Raw genomic sequence first — 21,605 nt, 5'->3', positions numbered from 1 at the left:
GTGAGAGAGTGTGTTCATGTGTGTTAATGTGTGTGTGTTGATACCTAATTTAAGATGGCCACATTTGTAAGTAACACTTAGCTAATTATTATGTTGAGGAATGGAACAAGAATACCTATGGATAAACCTACAAAATAATAAAACCAAAATTATTAATTAACCATATAAATATATATACATAGATTCATACGCCAGGTACATGCTATACGTTTAAGTAGCTTTTGTATATTTGCTTAGCTTAGCCCAGAACAACTAAAACTAAAACGAGAAAACCAAAATCAAATACCAAAAGCCATTGACGAGTTCGGCTTTACGAAGCATTAAATACTTTTATAAACATTCGTTATGAATCTAGCGTAAAAACCACAAAGATTGTGGGCAAGAGAAAAAAAAAAGAAGAGAAAGAAAGAAAATCGAGAACTTTGTGTTTTTTTTTTTTTTTTTATATACAAGAGTAAAATAAATTTTATTAACTACGATAATACTGATTGATACCTAGCCTAACCCACAAGTACCTATTATAACAACTTTTTATTACATACTACTACTAACTACTTGATACGAGCTACGAGCCACAGAACTGAGCAGAAGCAGCAGCGCTTAGTAAATTTAGATTAACAAAAAAAAAAAAACAAAAAAACAACAACAAAAAGAAGAACAGAAAATTTAAACAGCAAACAATTAATCTAATACTAATCTTAAATTTATTATTGACTAGTTGAAATTTACAAAAACTCATAACCGATACTTCTCAGCATTTAGGCAAAAAAAATAAATAAAATTAATAAATACATCAATAACTTCAGAAGATAAATCTAATAAAATTTCACGCCCATAGCTTGACATGCTCCAAAATTTTGTAGTACCCGTGTACCTACTCTTGTGCCATTCGACTGCCTAGAATTTGTTATTTACTCTTTAATCTTAACACTTTTGACTCTGTTAATTTGTTTAGAGCCCTAAACTAAACATAATTTTCCCATTTCTCCTGGTAAATTAAGTCTTATTGAAATTCGCTTAAACTATACAACTCTAGAGAAATTATTAAATGTAGTCAAGCCAAGCAAGATCTCTTGATATGACTTCTTTTCATAAAGAGAGAACAAATAAATAATACAATTTTGTATCCAGTTTAGCTTTTCCAAAGCGCCGCCGAAACTGGGCACAAAACAAATTTTGACCGCGACGAGAGATAAAAACTTCCTTTCAGACACTCACTAATCACTGCAATTTGTATTAAACTTAATTTAAAACCACACTAAATACATAGAACTTTATGTATTAATTAAGCATATATTAACATTAAATAAATGGAAAAAAATAAATAAATTTGTCAGAAATGCAAAAAGAAAAAAAAAAATCTATTAAAAACTGTTGTTTTACTTATCGAATATATTTTTTAAGCGGGCTCTACGTGGGTTTGAGTGAATAATATACTACATATAGTTAATTACTTGATTTATATAAATAAGTAAACAAGGGAATAGGTTGCTAGGATTATTCATCTCACTGGTATATAAGAACAGTACAAAACTTCTCTGCTGCAGTTTCCTTGCGAATTTCAAGTGAAGTAAACAGAAAAGTTTAATTGTTTCCGTTCAAAATGCAATTTACGGGCTCCTCGGCCATTGGGGCTGTGATACTGTGTAATAAGTCATAAACTAAACGAAAGATATAATATAATAAGAACTGAACACAATAATTAATTAAAGTAAAGAAGTATAAATATAATAAGAAATATCAGAAAAAGCCTATTGAAAATGAGTATGGGACGAAACATCAGAAGAACAGAAGCTACAACTGAAGCTATATAAATATATAAACATATAGCCTTATCAATCAGACACATATATTCTTAAACAGCATAAGAGGTAATCCGATGTAGCTATGCGTGTTTGTTTGCTAACAAATATGTCCAATCAGACAGATATAGTCTACCTGTATAACTGTCCCTCTGTCTGCCTGCCTATCAAAAGCAAGGGAGAAGAAGTACAGAAGATCATTTAAGTTCTTTATATGTATGCAGCAGTAGAGAGGGTGGAGAGTGTTCCCATTGGTCACTTAAGCTCGACTGCAACGAGCTCTACCTGGCGTCGGGCTCAACATTTGAGAGCGACTTCGGCTTTGAGTGAGAGTGGCCCTATATAAAGGGCAACAGCTGCAGCATTTGTTCAGTCGTCCAGGCCCGATGGGGGTCAATCGTACAGTGATGTGAAGTGTGTGAATCGTTCAGCTAAGCATTAAAGACTTGGAAGAAAGACATTCAGGAAAGTCTTGCAGAAAAGGCTCAGAAGGACTTCAAACAAATACTTAGGGGAATTACTTGAAAAATTACTTGGAGGTAATACTTAAGGGAAATGCCTAGATGAAATAGACAGACGAACAGTGCTAAATCGACTCAGCTTGTCGCCCTGAATTAGATAATGCTTTAAGCGGTCTTTCACGTCTCCTTCTGCCTGTTACATACATGTAACAGAGCCATTACACCCCTATATACCATTTTCAACAGGTTTAAGGCTCTGAAAATATAATTTTATTCCTTTTTTTTTTTTACTTTTCATTTATCAATTTTAAATGGTATTTAAAGCTTGATAATATTTTCATTAACAATTCTAGGCGTTCTTGTATCCTCCACGTTTATTGAGGAACTAGGTGTAGGCAACTGCAATTGGCACACGACAAGCTGGTGCAACAATTTGAGGTAAGCAGCAAAACAATTTGAAGAACATGAATATAATAATCTATAGAAAAGATTAGTAAAATATATAAGAATTTATTGATAGCTTCAGTAGTCGATTTACGAAATCTATTTCCATTAGTCAGAGTAGGGTTACGATTAGCAATATGAAGGTTTATAGAAATTCGTATTCATATAAAATACAATAAAAAACAAAATGATTTTTTAATTCAAGAACTAGCAGCTTTATAATTTTAATTAATTTTAATTTAATTTTAGACTTTAATGTATGGGTGTTTATTTCAGTTATGAGGGCATTTTTACTGAGTTCTGTTTTATAAATACTCAGTCATTATATTTACATTATAACTTCTAGTAAGAGAAACTTACATATGGTATGGGTATACAAAAATTCGCTTGAAATTTATAATAAGAGACCCTATCATTTTATTATTAGTTTAAAAAAATCCCTTTATTTGCTTTTAATGGCGTTGAAAAGTAGAGATGCCAGATTTCATACAAATATTTAAACAACAAAGAAAGTCGATTCAAAATTTATCTCTTGATATTCCATGACAGCAATGCCAAAGACTGTAAAGCAACCAAACACTGCATCCAAACTGTCTGGCAGAAGCGCTTGGTGCCTGTGGACTTCCATCCCGTTTGTCAGATGTGTAAAGACATGATCCAAGAGGCACGCAATGAGTTCTTCCGTGATGATGATGAAGTAGATCTGGAACAACAATTTGAGGACGAGCAAATGCCCACACAGCTGATGCAACAGAAATGTAGCAAAATACAAGAAATAATTTGCCAGAGCTGCTTGAGTTGATGTCCTCGCAAATGACTCATGAGGTATACATATACATATAAATAGATAGATCTTTATAGATATCGTCTTGGTACTTGGTAATAAGCTATCTCCTTTCGACAGCAAATTTGCACAGTTGTGGAATTGTGTAACAGCAAGCAAGTGCAACAAAGTGGTCAACAGATGACGAGGAACAGAATGATTATAGCGAGAATTGTAAGTATTCAAAATAATATTGAAATACAAGGCTAAACTCAGCTGCCTTTGCATAGTTGAACAAGAGAATGACGCCAGTGAGCCCACTGAAGATGACCAATCCATAGGCGAGGAAACTTTAACGGACGCTTGGAAGCCGCCCAAATGTGCAGTCTGTGCAGGCACGCACTCACATACCCTGCAATAATTGCGAAGAGGTGCTGCAACCGATATTCAAAGAATCCTGCAAGGACATATCCGATAAACAGCTGCAACAGAGATGCAAGGAAAATACAGAAAATTATTCATCAGTGTTGATTGAGTTGCTGATGTCGGAATTAAATCATGATGTAAGACGAATTTAGGAATTGTCTCTATACATATAGTATACTTGAATATTTGCCCACTCATCTGCTTACAGCAAATTTGCACATTGATGGAGATCTGCAATATCGAGACAGGGCTAAATATGGAGCCATCGGATCAGCTATCCTGCTTCAGCTGCAACCAGCTCGCGCTCACCCTGAAGAAGAAGTTTGAGTCCACCGAACGCAACGCGTTGGTTGCAGGCTTGCTGGACACATGCAACAGCCTGAACAGCCTATCGGAGGCTTGCTTCAACATCGTCGCGAACTACTTTTACGATATCTATGGACTGGCCAAGCAGTATCTGCAGTCCAATGAGATTTGCTTTGCTATTGACATTTGTCCGAGTACTGCGGCCGAACCGGAGCCAGCGCTATCGACCGCAGTCTGGAGCGAGCTGACTGTGTGCACAAAGTGCAAGGAAGTGATGCAACATGTGCCCGCTTCTATACTGAAAGGCTCAACAGAGGCTCAGTTCAGGGAGAAACTAAACGGCCTATGCATTGAATGGCACGTCGAGCAGGATGAGGGCAAGATGCTCGTTGACGAGTATTCTCACACTCTCTATAATTTATTGAATAGTTCAATGAATGACGAAAGCATATGTCGCTTGGTGCGATTGTGCACCAAAAACAAACAGATGACACCAATTGAACTAGAAATTAAACTCTTAGATGACAATCACGGCGAGGAGCTGCAGTCAGGTGCTGCCCAGACTGTGAACTCTGCGAAATGGTGATCCTGAAGATGCGTGAACTCATGAAACACCATAGTGATATCAAAATCGCGTTGGATCATGTCTGTTATCTGCTAGAGACGAACAACCTACCTGGGAAACCAATGTAGAAAGATGTTGAGGCAGCACTCCGATTCGATTAAGAAACTAGTGTTGTCGAATGAGGCGAATCATCAGATTTGCAGAGAACTAAACATGTGCCTATTGTACGAGGCTCAGGATGGTAAGTACCGTATTCCACACAATAACTCGCTAATGGTAAATGTTCAAGTTTTTCTTAGACTATTTAAATAACAAAACTCAGTCAATTAAATTTTTCTTTACACTTAACAATTTATTTTAACATAGGTTATATTATTTTATACAATTGTTTCGTATTACAAAAAATGACTTAATTTATTAATTAAACACTAATTTAGCTAGACGATGATTTAAAGTTCGAACTTTTTAGATTTTCAACTGCCATTTTAAAATATATATATAAATTCTATTATATAATTGGATGAAATTGTGTGTTTCGTACGCTGACAAATTGTATTTTCAATTGTATTTCTTAAAATCTTCTACATGTATGTATAATCTGTATGTATATGTCTACATATGCATGTATGTATTTATGTATATCAGTGACTTCTACTAAGGATAATTAGGTAGTGTATAATCATAATGTTGCGTGCACGGATAGGAAACCGAACAACAAACGTATTTTACAAAACAAATGTATCGAATGAAAAAAAATAATAATAGTATATATATATAATCATGTTGATAAACCGCAAGTCTCTATTGAATCTCAATTCACAAAATAAACGTTAAAGTTTTAACGATTAGTATTAGGCATAAGCAGACATATGACAAAAATCATATTCAATTGAATCATCTGATATCAGAATGCAATATTAGCACGCTCTTTTTAAAAGTCCGTTGCCGCTGCTCCCAGTGCTGCGTCCGTGCTGCTGCTTCAGTACTCAACAGCACTGCCACCGTTTTGTTGCATGCGCACCGACCGGCGTCGCGTCAGGATGCGTGCTGGTGCCGCTTCATTGGCGCCCTCCGCATTGAGCGGTACTGCGGATTCTGAGACATTGGCTGCCGTCGTTGATGCTGCGGACTCTTCGCTGGCCATGCCAGCTACTGCATTGTCCAGCACCACAGACGTCGACGTCGACGTCGGCGTCGGCGTCATCATGCCCAGACTTTGCTCCTCATCCAGCTGAGAGCTCCGTCGCGTGGCTATGCCACGCAGTTTTGATTTCTTCGGTGGCAGCGTGCGTGGTGCACTAACCTCACGCATCGATGGCACCAACGGGCTGCTCTCCTGTATGCATGGCAATGTGGCGCTCTCCTCTTCATAGTTACGTTTGCGCGCCAATCGCGCTGCAGCTGCACTTTTGCTGCCATTGCTATTGGAGCCGTCGTCGGGGGGCATGATTAGCTCTGAGGCCGCAGTCTGTTGTTCGTTGTTGCCATTATAATAATCAGCAGTATGTGTCGTCGTTGTTGTTACATTTGTGTCCAGGCAGGCATTCTCCTCAATGGTTTCCAATTTGCTACCGTTGCCACTGCCGCTGCCGGTGGACTGTGGAAACTGACTGCTGCTATTGCCGCTTTGGCCATTTGTCGCGGTGGCCGACGCATTGTCAATAACTTCCTTTGGACAGTTGCCGCCGCTCATTTGTCGAAGTTGCGCATTTTCCTTTTCCAGCGCCTGTATGCGATCGCGCGTTGTCTTTAATTCCTGTTGCAAAAATAATATTGTGCTCTGCATGCCCTCCACATCCTCGTCGAGTTCCTGTAGAAAATCGTCCAGCTCTATGCAGAAAACAGGAAAATTTATTATATAATAATAATTTTTTTATGCGCTGCAGATCCTACCTGACTGCGATTTCTTGACCTCCTCGCTGAAGTTCTTTTGCATAGCCAACTCTGTCTCTAGCTTCGCCAGCCGCCCGTTGGATGTCATCTTGCCGAGCTCTTCGTTTTCCTGATACAACAGTCGACACTTGGCCATGAGGCGCTTTCCGGTATTCGAGTCTGGCGTAAATTTCCAGGCAGAAAGCTCATTTTGTGTCTCCTCAAGCTTGGCCTTGGTGGCCTTCAGCTCCTTCTTGAGACGCTCAAACAACAAATTTACAGCCGGATCAAGCAGAGCTGTGCGCAAAGCCAAAGCCGTAGGCGCCTGCTGTGCCTTGTATTCCGCAATTTGGCTCTATTATAGCGAAAATATTTACGTTAATACACATAGTTCTCGTTCTCAAGCTCTTATATTTTGTATAAAATTACCACATAATCCTGAAACTCTTGCTCCTTGTTAGCCAGACGCCGCATGAGGATCTTTTCGCGTCGCTGTGCGTCAGCATATTGCAGTCCCATACGAGCCTGCTCCAGCTTGAGGGTCTCGATTTCATCTGTGGGTAAATCCGTAGATTGGGGTAAGACAAAACAAAGACCGTATTAATAAACGCTGCAGCTGACTGCAGACGGTTCTATGGGCAACAAGAGATCGGAGTAAAGTAAAAAGCAGCAAACAGCAAACGCAATGGTCAGCGGACGACAGTGTAGACAGCAGCGAGTGCTTCTCCACTGAGTCCTAATCTATGATAATATACATGTTCTTTAAGGGCAATATAAATATATATTTATTGCACAACTTTGATGACATATTGTGGTTGTTCATTGTAGGAGAATACATTGATTTTTTTGTTTTTTACAGAATTTACATATTTTGATATTTGTTTTTGTTGTAATTGAACTTAATACGAAATCATACCAATGCGTTGCAATCATTCGTGTAAGTTCGTGACATTGTTGTAGTTGTTACGCTCTCGTTGTTGCTGTTGTTGTTGTCGTGGTTGCTGCTGCTACTGGTACCGCTGTTGTCGGATTTGGTTGATTTCGTTGATGCCACGAACGTTGCACTCGCCCACGTGTTATTTCTTGCACTAATTTTCGCTTCTCTTGAAATTTGCCTCAATATATGTATGAAGACACTGGCTTGCACTTTTATATTGCTTGCTTAATTTTATATCTTCGCATTTGCGTTTGCATTTGACTCAGCTTATGCATTTGCATTTGCTTTTGCTTTTGCTTTTTTTCTTGATTTATAGAGTAGGAACACTGTGGAAACAACAAACGATTGGAAATTTGAAATTTCGTTGCAAAACTGTAAAATATTTAGAAAAACACTTGCAAAAAACTCGACGACGCGCGCACTTTGATTTTCAGAAAGCTCATACAAACATCAATATCAACATGATTTTCTGGTATTTTCGAACACTCTTTTTTTCTTGTAAGCTCCAAAAAGCTTTCATAAACAAAGTTCAATGACTTTTATTTCATTAATTTACATTTTTCTTTTCTTTTTCGTGCAAACACATCGATAATCATTAATATATGCATTTTTATTTCTTTATTTCATACTAAATATGTTTATTTATTTATATGGCAATCATATTTTCTTTCTTTATATTTACTTCTCCAATCGAGCGCCGTTTTAACTCGCGTGTGCGTGCGTTCATTTGTGCGTTGCTTTTGTTTTTCTGTTAATTGACAAACACAAACAACAAGATTGTGGCCTATATCCTAATCAGGGCTGGAGGCATTTAAAGGAATGTATGTAACTTTATAACATAAGCACATATGTACATATTTTACAACTCGACAAGAAAAATATACTATATGACCTCTAGCAATCATTGTACAATTCGTTACTTGAATTATCTAATCTTGTTTTTACTATCAATTATTTGCAAATTATTCCAAATGATTATTCAGCCCTGGCACAGAGCAATTAAATTGAAATTGAGCAATTAATTAGACAGACGTAGGCGGCCGTCTGCACCAATGATTTTTAATGCTTTCTTTGCACTGTAATAAATTCTACATGGCCACCATTTCAAATAATATAAATACGTGTATATTTGTATTATCTTATCTTGTTGCTAAACAGCAAATCAACACACAGACACTAGACACACACATGCGATTATTTTGCGCGCGTTTTGTTGAGATATTTGTATTTATTTACTATTTTTGTATTATGTATATGCATTTGTAAAGTTTATTTTGTGCCATGATTGGCATTCTATACTTAGCACTGGCAAAGTTTTTGGCTTAATAACACAAAATAATTTTAATTTTATATTTGAATAAACCAATATATATTGCATATATGCCGTATTTATTGCACTCTTTTTCATTTTATATTATTTATTTCTTGTATTTATATACTTTATGGCTTTTGTTGCGTGGCGCTTGTGTAAACAGTGTTGGGGAGCGTAACAAAAGAGAATGCGTGGGGGATAGACCAACTAAGGCCAGAGAGAGGCAGATAGAGTGAGAAAGACAATTGGAGGTAGAAAGGAGTGGAGAGATAGTGTAAGACAAGAAGGGAGCGCGCGCGCAGGGGCAAGACGTTGACGAAAAAACGGCAACGTGAGCAGCGTTGGCAACGCAATTGGCCAAAAAACGAAAAACTGTACGTAAAACACGACGAAAACGAAGGCGAAGACGATGGCGATGGCGAAGACGCAGATGTAGATGAAGTATAGAAATTTGATCAACTTTTGGCATTTGTTTGCACTTGTTACACACATTTCGCATAAATAATGTTTATTTGCTTATACATGCCATTTAGCATATGCATGTATGTATATTTGACTAGCAGATTTAACTGTTCTTTGCACACACAACACTTTCCAGCACTTTATTTCATTCATTGCTTTGCTGCTTTATTTATTCTTGAATATTATTTAGTTCGTTTTGCACACACTGGAGTTAAGCACTTACTATTGATTTTTGTTTATAGTTATAAGAAAAAAATTACTTATTTACAAATATTAAGAACGCTGAATGTCTCTAAAGAGTGTTCGCTTCAATTATCAAGTTCGATTTTGTATAAACCAAAAAACAAGGCACACGACGTGGAGTTCTTTCTTTTCATTTCGATTCGGGTTTTTGTTTTTCTGTTTTTGTAGTGTTTTTCATCATATTTTAAACAAATTTTTGCACAAAATGTCAAATGCTTTACAATAATGCTTGCAATGGCAAAGGTGCGCGAAATAATTAAGTATTTTAATAGCAAATATTTCAATTATTAAACGCACCTCGTACAAAATTTGAGTTTAAGGAAAAAAAAAAAATAAACTAAACAAATTATACAATTTACACAAATGTACACTGTTTGTTGTTGTTTGTTTGTTTTTCTTGTTGTTTACATACGAAATATATATAAATATATATATTATATGGCATATATATGTTTACAATTTGCTTTGCATAGCTATGCATAAATAATAATTTAATACCTTCGAGCAAACGTCGCTGTTCGGCTGCGGCGGCAGCTTCGGCAACAGCGGCATCATGTTGTTGTTGCTGCTGTTGCTGTTGTTGTTGCTGTTGTTCTTGTTGTTGGTGATGGTGGTGTCGATGCTGTTGTTGCTGCTCCGCTGTTTGTTGCGCTTGCGTTGATGTCGAATGATGATGATGATGATGGTGATGATGATGATGCGACTGCGACTGCTGCTGCGACTGCGACTGTGGCTGCTCTTCAAAGCCAGACGGCGTTGGCGAAGCCGGGCCAGATGGGCCACTACTGATAACAGCGCCAATAGCAGCGCCACCCCCACCCCCACCCCCACCAACACCACCACCACCAGCGGCACCGCTGCCGGCGCCGCTGTTGCTATTGCCGCTAATGATGCTGCTGCTGCTGCTGCTGTTGATCATGTGCAAATTTTGATCATATTTTGCAGACATTTTATCGTAACTGTTCATCAAAGGTCTCTGATCGTCCATAGTCATTGCAGCGACACTCATAACTCAATACAACGCTCTAGTTGGTCCTTTGCTTACGTCGATATTCATATGGCATGTACACACTGGAACAAACACACAAAACTCGCTCGCTGCTCACCGCTCACTGCCAGCGGAGCACCTATTTCGCTCTCGCACACGCACACGTTCTATTCGTGTGTGTGCCTACTCACTAATACCAATGCTTAACTATGCTGTAGACGACGCGAGGCAAGCGAAAATTTTTTTGTAATTTTCGTTGCTCGTTTTCAATTGAAAATTTTTCGTACTTTAGGCGTATATTCAACGTTGAATTATTATTTAATTGCTATATTGTTCATTTATATACACTTTATTAATATTTTTATATGGATTTAAACACTTTAATTACGTTTAATTAATAATTTTTCTGAGAGCCGTCGGTATCGGGTAGTTAGCTAAAAACGTATGGTAAGCGTTGCCATATGGTGGGCCAGCCAAATTCAATATGGTGGACAGGCGTACGCGATATAATTCAAATATGAGGTATGGTCACCCAAATCCAAGACTGTCTTTCGATTACCACCTATCGTAGTGCATATTGTTTACGTTTCTCCAAGAAGAAGAGTGTTTTTGTGTCAGCCCTGGTTTATTTTGCAAATTACATAAAAGTCAGCTATCAACGACAAAATGTTGCGACAAATTGCTGGACCGACGTTTGCTAAGTTGCTGCGCGCAACAAGCAGCCCCGCGAATGCATCAACCGTAAATGCCGCATTCGGCGGCTCATTTGGCACCGTCTTGGCACGCCAACAGCAGACCATGCCCGTCGTCGAGTCCGGCACTACTCTACCTAAGAAGGGCTACTCGCCTTTTGGAACCAAGCAGTCTAGCATGGCGGAATGGTCGTTGGCGCGTCTAGATGATCTACTCAATTGGGGACGCAAGGGCTCCATCTGGCCGCTCACCTTCGGCCTGGCCTGCTGCGCCGTGGAAATGATGCACATTGCAGCTCCACGGTATGAAAAGAGCCCATTGCATTCACAAATACAGCTAACAAAAACCATTACAGATATGACATGGATCGGTACGGTGTTGTGTTCCGTGCATCCCCACGTCAAGCTGACGTTATCATAGTAGCTGGCACGTTGACAAACAAAATGGCACCAGCTCTGCGTAAGGTCTACGACCAAATGCCCGAGCCTCGATGGGTCATCTCAATGGGCAGCTGTGCCAACGGCGGTGGCTACTACCACTACTCGTACTCAGTTGTGCGAGGCTGCGATCGCATCATACCTGTTGATATCTATGTGCCTGGCTGCCCACCCACTGCGGAGGCGCTCATGTACGGTGTCCTCCAGCTGCAGAAGAAGGTGAAGCGCATGAAGACGCTGCAGATGTGGTACAGAAAGTAGAGAGATAGTCCACGGTTAAATAAGCGAAAAGTGTTAAATGAATATTGTATGCAAATATAGTCAATAGCAACGATGGTATATCGATAAATCTTTAGTTTAATTCTGATTTAAAACTCAGGCCGGGTCTCATTTAAGGAAGGGGATTGATTAGAATGAATCGAATTTGTGACGTCAGAGAATACGGATACTACCTGTACAAGAAGTATGTAAAAAATACTGCCTATCTAGGGCTGCCAGATCGTTTTATACCCAAATAAATAAATACAGCTGTGCGATGGCCGATCTGCCCGAAAATCTACAAGTTATTAAACTAGAGCCTCCTGGCACACCTGAAAAGGCCAATATTAAGGAGCGCTTGAATTTGCACGTCAAACGGCGCCTGCAGCAGGATCTACCCGTTTCCAGTCCAGAAACTCCACCTGGGGACACAGCCGCAGCTACAAGTAGCAAACGCAACAAAACAACTTTAGGACAGTCGAAAGAAGCGCAAAAACAACGCAAGCCCTATCAAAAGCGAGTTGATAAGGTCAAATCAGATTCCAGTAAATGCAAAAAAGGTGAGTTCAAGCACTAAATTATTTGCCCCTATGCTAAAAACAATAATTGCAGCACAAACGGCAAGCCCGGCAGCTGATTTGGAGGCATACGACGAGCACGGCGATCACGAAGCATCGCCAGAAAGATCAGACACCAAAAATATAAGCCGCGACCGCTATAAAAATGCTGATATACTCAGCCTGGTTTTAAGTACAAAGAAGCGAGCGTTAATGCAAAATCCAGAAGTACAAACGTTTTGGTCCAATATTATGTCAGCCCTGAAAAATTGAACTACACGGATCTGGCAGCACTACTGACATTTGTGGCGCGCATTTCCAGCAAATTTAAATATTCAGAATAGTAATCACTGTCAGGCTCTAGTCTAGCAGTACTCTATTGTAAGTTTTAAATATATACAATTAGTTAGTCATATTTGTGTAATTAACACAAGTGTATTACTGACTGCGCATGCTCTCTCACGACTTACCGGTCGCTGCTGCCGCCGACGGTTGACAGCTGCAAAATTTTGCAGAGCCGCTCAGAAGGAAATTTGTCGTTTTTGGGGTTGCAACGTTTTGCGTCGCGTAATCGCAGTGATTTAGCGTCTCTGAATCGCAAAGAAATACAACAATTTGATTACCAATTCCAAGTGTTACACCAAGCAAAGGTAGTTCAATTGTGACAGTAAAACCAGTGTATACTGCGTGTCATATTAAAAATTCGCATGGGACTTCAAGAGGAAATGCAATTGGACCGTATTAGATAATCCGGATTGAGTTTCTGTGTGGCGCGTTTGCTATCGATTTAACTAGTTTTTTTTTTTTTTTTTTCTTTGCTATGGTTTGCTTTGCTTCACCCGTGTCCTTTAGGGCGCGCAATCTCTCGCTCACACCGTCTGCCGCTTTGATTTTTTTTTTTTTTTTTGCTTTGCTTTTTTGCCACCCTTACCCGATTCTCTGGCTCTCTCACTCTCTTGCCTTACGTTTTGACTTTGTGCTTCGTCCTTGCCTTGCCCACAAATTTGCGCTCAAAGCGAGCACCCAACCACCCAACCACCCTCCCACTGAGTCCACTGAGCCCTTTTCGGCTGCTTTTCGCTTTCGTTCGCTTTCATTTCCATTTGGCAGCAGCTTCAGTAGTCATTACCCGAGGTACGCTCGCCCATTCAACGGTTCCACAAGAAATTTGCAACGGCGCCAACTTGGCAATAGTAATCAAATAAATTTTCCAATGTGCTCTCGCCTCTTACGTAAATAAACCAAGCACAATTTCTACACAAAAGAAATCCATTCAGTTTATATAAAGCCCGAGAGAACTTGCGTTTAAATGCAATAGAACTTGCATTATATAAGTTTTGTGTCCTGTGAGAGTAAAAGTGTTGCGAAAACAAAAGTGCAAAAAGTGATTATAAAACAGTTTGCAAAATTTTCCAACCTCAAGATGAAATGTTTTTAAATCAATAAATTATAATAAATAAAATAAAAATATGCTAAATAATCGTATAATAAAATGGAACACAAAAAAAAAATAATAATAATTTTCACTTAAAATAAAATATATATAAACTATTTTTATTTGTTAAATAATTGTATTTAATTACTTAAAAAGAATTTCCTAGTTTACAGAAATTTCATTACTTTTATGATTTCGTAAAACTTTTTTGCATTATACAACAATCCAGCTTAACTGGACACTAGCTACCGCCCCCTCTACCACAACAACAACAAGTACACGAACAAGAACAACTATTGTGACTATTATCTGCCCCCTTCCACTGTTTGCATGGCTTTGGCCATGCGCCTTTTTTTATAATGGTTTAATCAATATTCAAAGAGCAAAAGAAGAAGAGGAAAATAGTAAGGTAAACTAGCACTGAAACGTTTCGCTTGTGCCCTTTTCTATTTTTTGTTTTTGCTAATTGTATGGGTAATGGTATTACATAAGCCAAGGCATAGGATGAAAAGCAGCCGAAAAGCCATTAGCTCGCCCGGAATGGACACAAGAGTCTGAGATCTGAAAGAACAGGGAGACACATGGCAGGCCAGAAGATAGGATGACTACCGAGCTGAACTAGGTCAGTTATTGAATTTTCCCAGGCGCCGCCCACCGCCCACGCACAGTGTTGCATGCAGCTGACAGACAGCTATGTGCAACGCTCCACAAATGCGCATCGTAACATAAATATGTATATAAATATATAAAAATATGTATATATGTATTTGTTCTTATGGTAAATAATCAGTGGCTGACGGAACATGTCAATTTCGTCTATTCTGATTGACGCGTGTCGCTGGGCCATAAAGGCGATTGAAACTGAAACAGCAACAGAAACAGTAAATCAAACAGAAGGCAGGAAGGAATGCGGCAGTTGACTGCTTGGGGCATGACAACGGTCCCTTTGCTTACCTTATTGATTGCCAACACCCTACAGTTAGCGAATTCGCCTCCTTCTGCTGAGCCTTCTGTGCCAGAGACCCAAATTTTAAGTGAGCCGCACATGAGGCGTATGCGTAATATATGCCTTTTGTCATGCTCCGATGATATCTGCCTGCTAAGTGTCTCTCTTACTGTGTGTGTGTGTGTGTGTGGCAAGTAAGTGCAGGCTGTGCCTCCACTGTGCACCTCCTATGGCTTCCTTCAGTGCATTGCACTTTCTTGATTACGTATACGAACCATGGTCGGAGAGGTTACATGCTGGCCCAGTCAAAGACTTTCATCTGGGGTCTGGCTGCCGCAGCTGGAAGCCACACACTTGCAATCATTCTGTGGGCAATTATGTGATTACATCCGAGTCCTTTTGACATTTATTAGCCAAGCAGACTGAACCAGTTTCATGAAATGGCTTAAATTCCCTTCAACTACACAATGAAATGTTGTATAATAAAGGCTGTCTTTACTGAAAACTAGGTTAGCCATTCATCTACAGCTCTATTGGCTATTAAATTTGATTAACACTTGGCTTAACTGCATAACAGTTAGCTAAACTGTCCTTTATTATACGATGTAATATCGCATGGCATTATCATAATCCACAACAAGTCATTTGGCTTGCCTGAGAGACCCATCAAACTGCAAACTACGATTACCGACCTCTGCCCGTCCTACCCATTTAGCCCTTGCCTCACCTGGCCTAGTTGAGGGCAGGTTACCTAGCTACCCTAGCTACACTGGCAACTGGCAACAGCCAGCCCATGCCGCATAGCTGTATACCCCAAAGGCCTGTTATATATATGCACATACATATATGCGAGTGCTAGTTGGCAGCAACTGCACACGGGGAAAATCAATTTCAAGCAATTGGCTGCCTATGTTGGGTGGATGACACACAGGAAACATAAAAGCACCAACAACAGCAGCAACAACAACAACAACAACAGCAACTGCAGCAATCATTGCAATCCAATTAAATGGCCGCTTGACTGCTGTATGTCACCGACTCGAACCGAGCATTGAGTGCGAATTCTCACTCAGTTTTATGTTCCATAAACTTATATTCCAATAAGTGGATCATATGTCTTGAGCCACAGCGCGTCATCACAGCTGCAGCGTTTGGCTCTCACTCAGCTTCGTCGTGTACACGCTTGCTCTCTTTTTCCTTCCTCTCTCTCTCTTACACACACACTCGCAGTACTGCACGGGATTGCGCCTCTGCGCTTAGCAATGCCCTGCAATGCAAGTACTCCTGCTCCTCCTCTGTCACACTCGTTTTGCCTATTTTCGAAAATAAAAATGAGTGAAAAAAAAACATGTGTTTCACTCTGCATTTGCTGTTTTTCTTTTCCGGAGCTCTATTTATTTTTGACAACACAATTTTATTTGGCCGATAAGTTGGTAAACAAATTGAAGTATTACAAAAACTAAAACTTGTGAAAAATAATTTAAAATAAATACAATTAATTAACAAAAATATATACATATATAACTTTTTATATAAGCAAAAGAATTAATTTAATAATCTCTTTACGTGACGACACTTGTTCTAATTTAAATCAAATGAAATAAAACAAAAAAATAATCGTTGAGCTTATTTCGTTACATCTGATAACGGAACTAATTCAAATAAACAAAAATTTGTTAATCATGTGCCCAACTACAAAAAGCAACAAGAACAACAGCACAGCAATCATTACAATCCAATTAAATGTTCGCCTGCTGAGCATTGAGTGCGAATCATTTGTTTTACACTCACAATTTCGTTCCACAAACTTATGTTCCACAGCGCGTCATCACAGCTGCAGCGTCTTTGCAGCTCACTTTTACTCTCCAGATGAGCAACTGCCTTGTGCGCACTCTGTCACTCTCGCTCTCTGTGCTGCGCTGCATTGCGCCGCTGCGCTCAGTATTGTCCTGCAATTCAACCTCCCAGCACCACCGCGCTCGTTATGCTGTCTTAATTTTGCCTATTTTCGACAACAAAAATGCGGCCCACTTTGCGTTTGCTGTTTTTCTTTCGCTCACGCAGTTCTATTTATTTTTGTCAAACGATTTTCGTTGAGCTAAATGGTTCACAATTAAGTTCATTCGCTTTAAAGTGTTGAGCAGACTTCCAGTCTTCAATACGAATATAACAAGTAAAACAAGTGCAGAAAATGAATTCAAATAAGAAATTATAATAAAACTCGCAGATTATATAAATTAACTAAATGATAAAAAGTGTGAAAAAAAAAAACAACTTTACTTATTTAATCTTCTTGTTTTTCAGCTAACATGATAATTTAACTCGAGTTAAATAAGAATAAAGACATTTACCGCATTTCATTGACAGCTGAATAGAAAATACAAGTGCAAAGTACATAAAAGAACATTAACAACAAAAACAACTACAGCTACTGAAATGTCACCATTTATGGAAAAAACGTTGCTGTTGTTAGGCGTGCTGTGCTGCATACAAGGTAAGCGCTCAGGTTTATGCAATACAAATATAATGCCAAAGTGACACCCACTCCACCCCTGAGAGCCCATTGCAGCCATATCGTTGGCTTTTCAAATGGCTCGCATTGTTAGACAACGCAGCCCTGGCATTTGCGAGTGGCATTGCACACATACACTCACACACACACACACAGAGAGGCATTCACATATACATAATGCAATTTGATATGATTATGGATGGATTTGTATTAAAGTCTCTTTCTCTCTTCTTCTACACTTGCCCTTTACAGTTTCAACGGCACTTATGTGCTATGACTGCAACAGCGAGTACGATCCACGTTGCGGTGATCCCTTTCAGCCTTACTCCATCGGCGAGGTGAACTGCAGCAAACAGGAGCCTTTGGAGCACCTGAAGGACAAATACAAGCCCATACTGTGCCGCAAGACTGTTCAGAAGAGTAAGTTTGATTGAAATCGGGTGAATAATTAGAAAAGTGAATTGTTGAGCAAGTATATCAGTTTGCTCTTCAAAATACTCTTATCTGTTGGGCTGACATAAACTCTAATTTACAGTTTATGGCAAGACTCGCATTGTGCGCGGCTGTGGCTATATACCCGATGAGCGCACCGACAAGGAGTGCATAAGGCGTTCGGGCACCCACGATGTCTCCGCCACCTACTGCGCCTGCACCCAGGAGTTGTGCAATGGCGCCACTGCCATTGGTTCATCGCAGATGCCTTTGCTGTTCGCCCTGGCCACTGGGTTCGCGATCCTCATGACCAGTGTTAGCATAAGAGTCGAGAGATCGTAAATATTCCCCGAATCTAAATTCGTATTATTCTAGTTTGAGTTCACGTGGGCATTTTTCGTTTAATAAATGGCAATCCACCTCGATGGCCAGTTAATTAAGTTGCATAGTTTAATTTAATTTAATTAATTATACATGTGTTCGTAAGCGTAAAGTGGAAAAAACATTTACCAAAGAAAATTTAACAAACAAAAATCTCTCTGTACTTTGTTGGGCTCATTTCTAAAAACATGCATATAAAGAGTACCTCTAATGATGTAAATGTAAAATTAACACAAATAAACAAAATATTTGGGCGGTCAAAATTAATTCAATTGTTTTATTTTATAAGCTCATTTTAAATGTTTGCTAATTTTTTATGAACGTATATCCAAAAAAAAAAAAGAAATAATTAAACAAAAAACTGCCAGTAAATGTCTCCGCCTAAAAAAATATAAAAAAATAAAACAAATTTCATGCCCAACTTTAAAACGAAACCCGAAAAAGCTTACCTAAATAAATTGTAGTTTCTCGACTAAATATTTAAATAATATATATATTATATATATATTACTTCAAGATTTAAAACAGTTTCGAAAATTTTCTTCAATTGTTTCTGTTCTTGAAAAATTTCAAAAGTGAATAAAAATAAAACAAAATAAAAAAGAAAAGTGCAACTATAAAGACGCGATATTTACATGCAACACACAAGAGCCCTAAACGGTAAATTTTAAACCAAACCAAACTCTTCATATGATATCTAACAGAACTTAATTCAATGAGTACATTAATAGAGTATAGTATTTCAAAGTAACTAGGAATCAAGATCATCTCAAGAATAAACAAATTATGATTCATTGCAGTAAAAACAAAAGGAAACAAATAGAATAATATGAAAATTTCAACTAAAAGCAGAAAACATAGCGAAAAAGAAAAACTATTTACAAAAACCAAAAAAAAAAAAAAAACGAAAACAACAAAAAATATAAGAAATTATAATAAAAATCATATTTTGTCCATTTTAAGCTTCATACAAAAACAAAAGTAAATAAAAATAGACAAATAACTAAATATAAAAAATCTTCCTAAAAATACAAAATAAAAGAGCATTAACAAATTTTTTCGTGTAGTTTAATTTTTTTTAACTTTATTATTATTTTTTTTATTATTATTATTTATTTCCTTTTTTTTTTTTTTTTTGGAAAAATTGTTAGGCACAAAAAAAATATATATATATATTATTATTATTAAAATACTGACACGGCCAATAGGCAAAGTACAGTCAATATAAAACAGTGCAAACCCAACAAACACTAGCCAACACACAACACAAAACCAAAATATAAATGACATGGAAATTTTATTAAATATATTTACATACATACATTAATTTATTTCATGCATAAATATACTTATATACATTAACAAATATATATATAAATCTATATATATAGAAATATAAAATGATATTTATTAGTTAAATATTATTAAGAATTATATGAACAAAAATAACAACATTGTGAGCATATGTAGATAAACTTAACTAATTTTAATTTATGAACGAAATAATAATATTAAAAAAAAAGAGTAAATGTGCATTAAATAACAGCAACAAAATTACACTAGCCGTTGTTATAAACAAATTGAAAACACACATTTTGTGCATATTTGAAAAAGCAATGAAAAAAACTAATACATTATATTTAGTTTAAAAAGAAAAACAAAATATCACATTTTAAAAATATAAAAATAAAGATTTAAAAAAAAAAGCAGTAACAAAAAAATTAATTTCAAAGAAACCATATATTATTTTATAGTTCATGAAAATATACGCATACCAAACACATACTTCACACAAATACACACGCAAAAATAAAAACAAAAGCAAATGTGCAAACAAAATAAAAAATATAGCGTGAATCATATCATTGAGCTTTGCTTTACAAGTGACGAGATTCTAAAGTAAATTAATAATAGAGAAATCATATACATATATATGTGTATAATAACAAAATGCAAACCATAAAATCAAACTTTAATATTATGAAACAAAGATATATAAAACTAAAAACAAAACAAAAATGGAGGATAAACAGCAAATTTGGATTCATCATAAGGTAAACCGATCTATAATAAATACACACATATTAATGATAAAAACCAATTAAATGTTTCGAACACAGATTTGAGTAAAGATACTATAAACCTTGAAAAAGAACAAACACAGTTGCATATATTATAACAATAATAATACAAAATAATAAAAAAAAATATATGTGTTTTGTCTGCGCTGGCTGAGTCGTGAAATTTATGATTATGAAATTTATATTTGGTTTATGAGTTTCTAAGCAAACCCAAAAACAAAATTATATATGCAAAAATTACAACAAAATAAAAGGCAACAAGAAAGAAGAAAACCAAACAAAACAAAAAACAACAACAATTTACAAAAACAAATTATGTGAACTTGTTAATTTTTAGCGTTTAAGTCTGTAAAGCTCCGCTTGTAGATGAAAAATCAATAAATAAACTAAATACAAAAATTGAATAAAACAAAACAAAAAAGTTACAAACTTTCACAAAACAAAATGAATAATTTTATCGATCATCGAACAATATGAATGCATAACGAACTGTTTTACGGTAATTAGTTAAATAATATAAGTGATGACAGCGTATAGAAAAAAATGAAGTCGTATGGAAATCTAAATCGAGTTTAATTTGTTGACGTTTTAAATAGTTGTTTTATGAATACGTTAATAGGCTGCTGAGGTCAATATCATAGGCCAACAACTTGAGATTTAAGCGAGAGTTCTCTAGTCGAGACTGCTCGACTACGAGGTGCATTAAGAAGCAAGACCGAAATCGACTATGATATTGGAACTTTTCTTGTTTCATTTTCAGAATGTGATGATGACAATCATATGCGTATACGAGTATTTGCAAAGCCTCAAGTTACACATTCGGACAGACAGACACGCCGACTGACGACTTAGCTATTTTTTACTGTTTCCCATTTTCAATGACTTCACGGAATAAAACAACTTTTTCCTAAAGGGAATTTGGGTATACCGGTATATACATACCTTATATATATACTTTTTGGAAAGAATTAACCTGGGAATATTCCAAGCATATGCTTGAGCTTCAACTTTATGTGTGATTCTTGGCAACGAAATCAATAAATAATTCCGTTGTTTTTAAATATGATTACAAATATGCTAAAGAGATATTATTTTTTTCCACAGCCCATTAAATACAACTTCATTAAATTATTATACCTAGTTTCGTTCTCTTTTTATCTCTCTGTCCAGCTCTCTGCCTTACTCTTTGCCTTTTATCTTTTTCTTTACCTCTGTCTCCCTCTCGCTTTGAGCCTATTCCAACAATGAACATCAACAGTGAATTTTATTATTTAAAAAAAAAAAAAAAAACA

At 37.1% G+C, this 21,605-nt stretch overlaps 5 protein-coding genes across 14 annotated transcripts; 4 read left to right on the top strand and 1 right to left on the bottom strand.

The window, feature by feature from the left end:
• The first annotated feature begins 6 nt into the window (after positions 1-6).
• On the top strand, positions 7-5,508 carry LOC149268650 (uncharacterized). Its single transcript, XM_089471188.1, has 6 exons — positions 7-2,341; positions 2,617-2,701; positions 3,257-3,532; positions 3,612-3,704; positions 3,761-4,033; positions 4,105-5,508. Exons 5-6 carry the CDS (start codon positions 4,013-4,015, stop codon positions 4,786-4,788), a joined length of 705 nt encoding a protein of 234 aa, XP_089327314.1. The 5' UTR covers positions 7-2,341; positions 2,617-2,701; positions 3,257-3,532; positions 3,612-3,704; positions 3,761-4,012; the 3' UTR covers positions 4,789-5,508.
• Positions 5,094-11,052, bottom strand: fl(2)d (Pre-mRNA-splicing regulator female-lethal(2)D). The gene is made up of 4 exons (XM_089471182.1): positions 10,092-11,052; positions 7,069-7,193; positions 6,661-6,994; positions 5,094-6,597 (listed from the first exon to the last, which is right to left on the bottom strand). The coding sequence occupies exons 1-4, from the start codon at positions 10,600-10,602 to the stop codon at positions 5,747-5,749; spliced, it is 1,821 nt and encodes a 606-aa protein (XP_089327308.1). The 5' UTR covers positions 10,603-11,052; the 3' UTR covers positions 5,094-5,746.
• Positions 11,053-11,148: 96 nt separating this feature from the next.
• LOC108616340 (uncharacterized) lies at positions 11,149-12,060 on the top strand. The gene is made up of 2 exons (XM_018011457.2): positions 11,149-11,576; positions 11,630-12,060. The coding sequence occupies exons 1-2, from the start codon at positions 11,248-11,250 to the stop codon at positions 11,970-11,972; spliced, it is 672 nt and encodes a 223-aa protein (XP_017866946.1). The 5' UTR covers positions 11,149-11,247; the 3' UTR covers positions 11,973-12,060.
• A 125-nt stretch (positions 12,061-12,185) lies between these two features.
• On the top strand, positions 12,186-12,941 carry LOC108616345 (uncharacterized). Its single transcript, XM_089471189.1, has 2 exons — positions 12,186-12,529; positions 12,582-12,941. Exons 1-2 carry the CDS (start codon positions 12,247-12,249, stop codon positions 12,797-12,799), a joined length of 501 nt encoding a protein of 166 aa, XP_089327315.1. The 5' UTR covers positions 12,186-12,246; the 3' UTR covers positions 12,800-12,941.
• An 88-nt stretch (positions 12,942-13,029) lies between these two features.
• On the top strand, positions 13,030-20,080 carry LOC108616344 (UPAR/Ly6 domain-containing protein crok). Of its 10 annotated transcripts, none has more exons than XM_018011462.2 (4): positions 13,030-13,176; positions 17,212-17,401; positions 17,672-17,839; positions 17,955-20,080. In XM_018011462.2, exons 2-4 carry the CDS (start codon positions 17,344-17,346, stop codon positions 18,191-18,193), a joined length of 465 nt encoding a protein of 154 aa, XP_017866951.1. In that variant the 5' UTR covers positions 13,030-13,176; positions 17,212-17,343; the 3' UTR covers positions 18,194-20,080. The 10 variants fall into 10 exon arrangements, with proteins under 10 accessions (XP_017866951.1, XP_089327326.1, XP_089327320.1 ...); XM_089471200.1 differs by lacking the exon at positions 13,030-13,176 and adding an exon at positions 13,271-13,291; XM_089471194.1 differs by lacking the exon at positions 13,030-13,176 and adding an exon at positions 13,445-13,660.
• The last annotated feature ends 1,525 nt before the right edge of the window (positions 20,081-21,605 follow it).

Source organism: Drosophila arizonae, chromosome 5 (assembly GCF_054131065.1).
Source record: "Drosophila arizonae isolate 15081-1271.41 chromosome 5, UAZ_ARI_1.0, whole genome shotgun sequence".
Lineage (NCBI taxonomy): Eukaryota > Metazoa > Arthropoda > Insecta > Diptera > Drosophilidae > Drosophila > Drosophila arizonae.
This window is presented reverse-complemented; position numbering and strand designations above follow the sequence as displayed.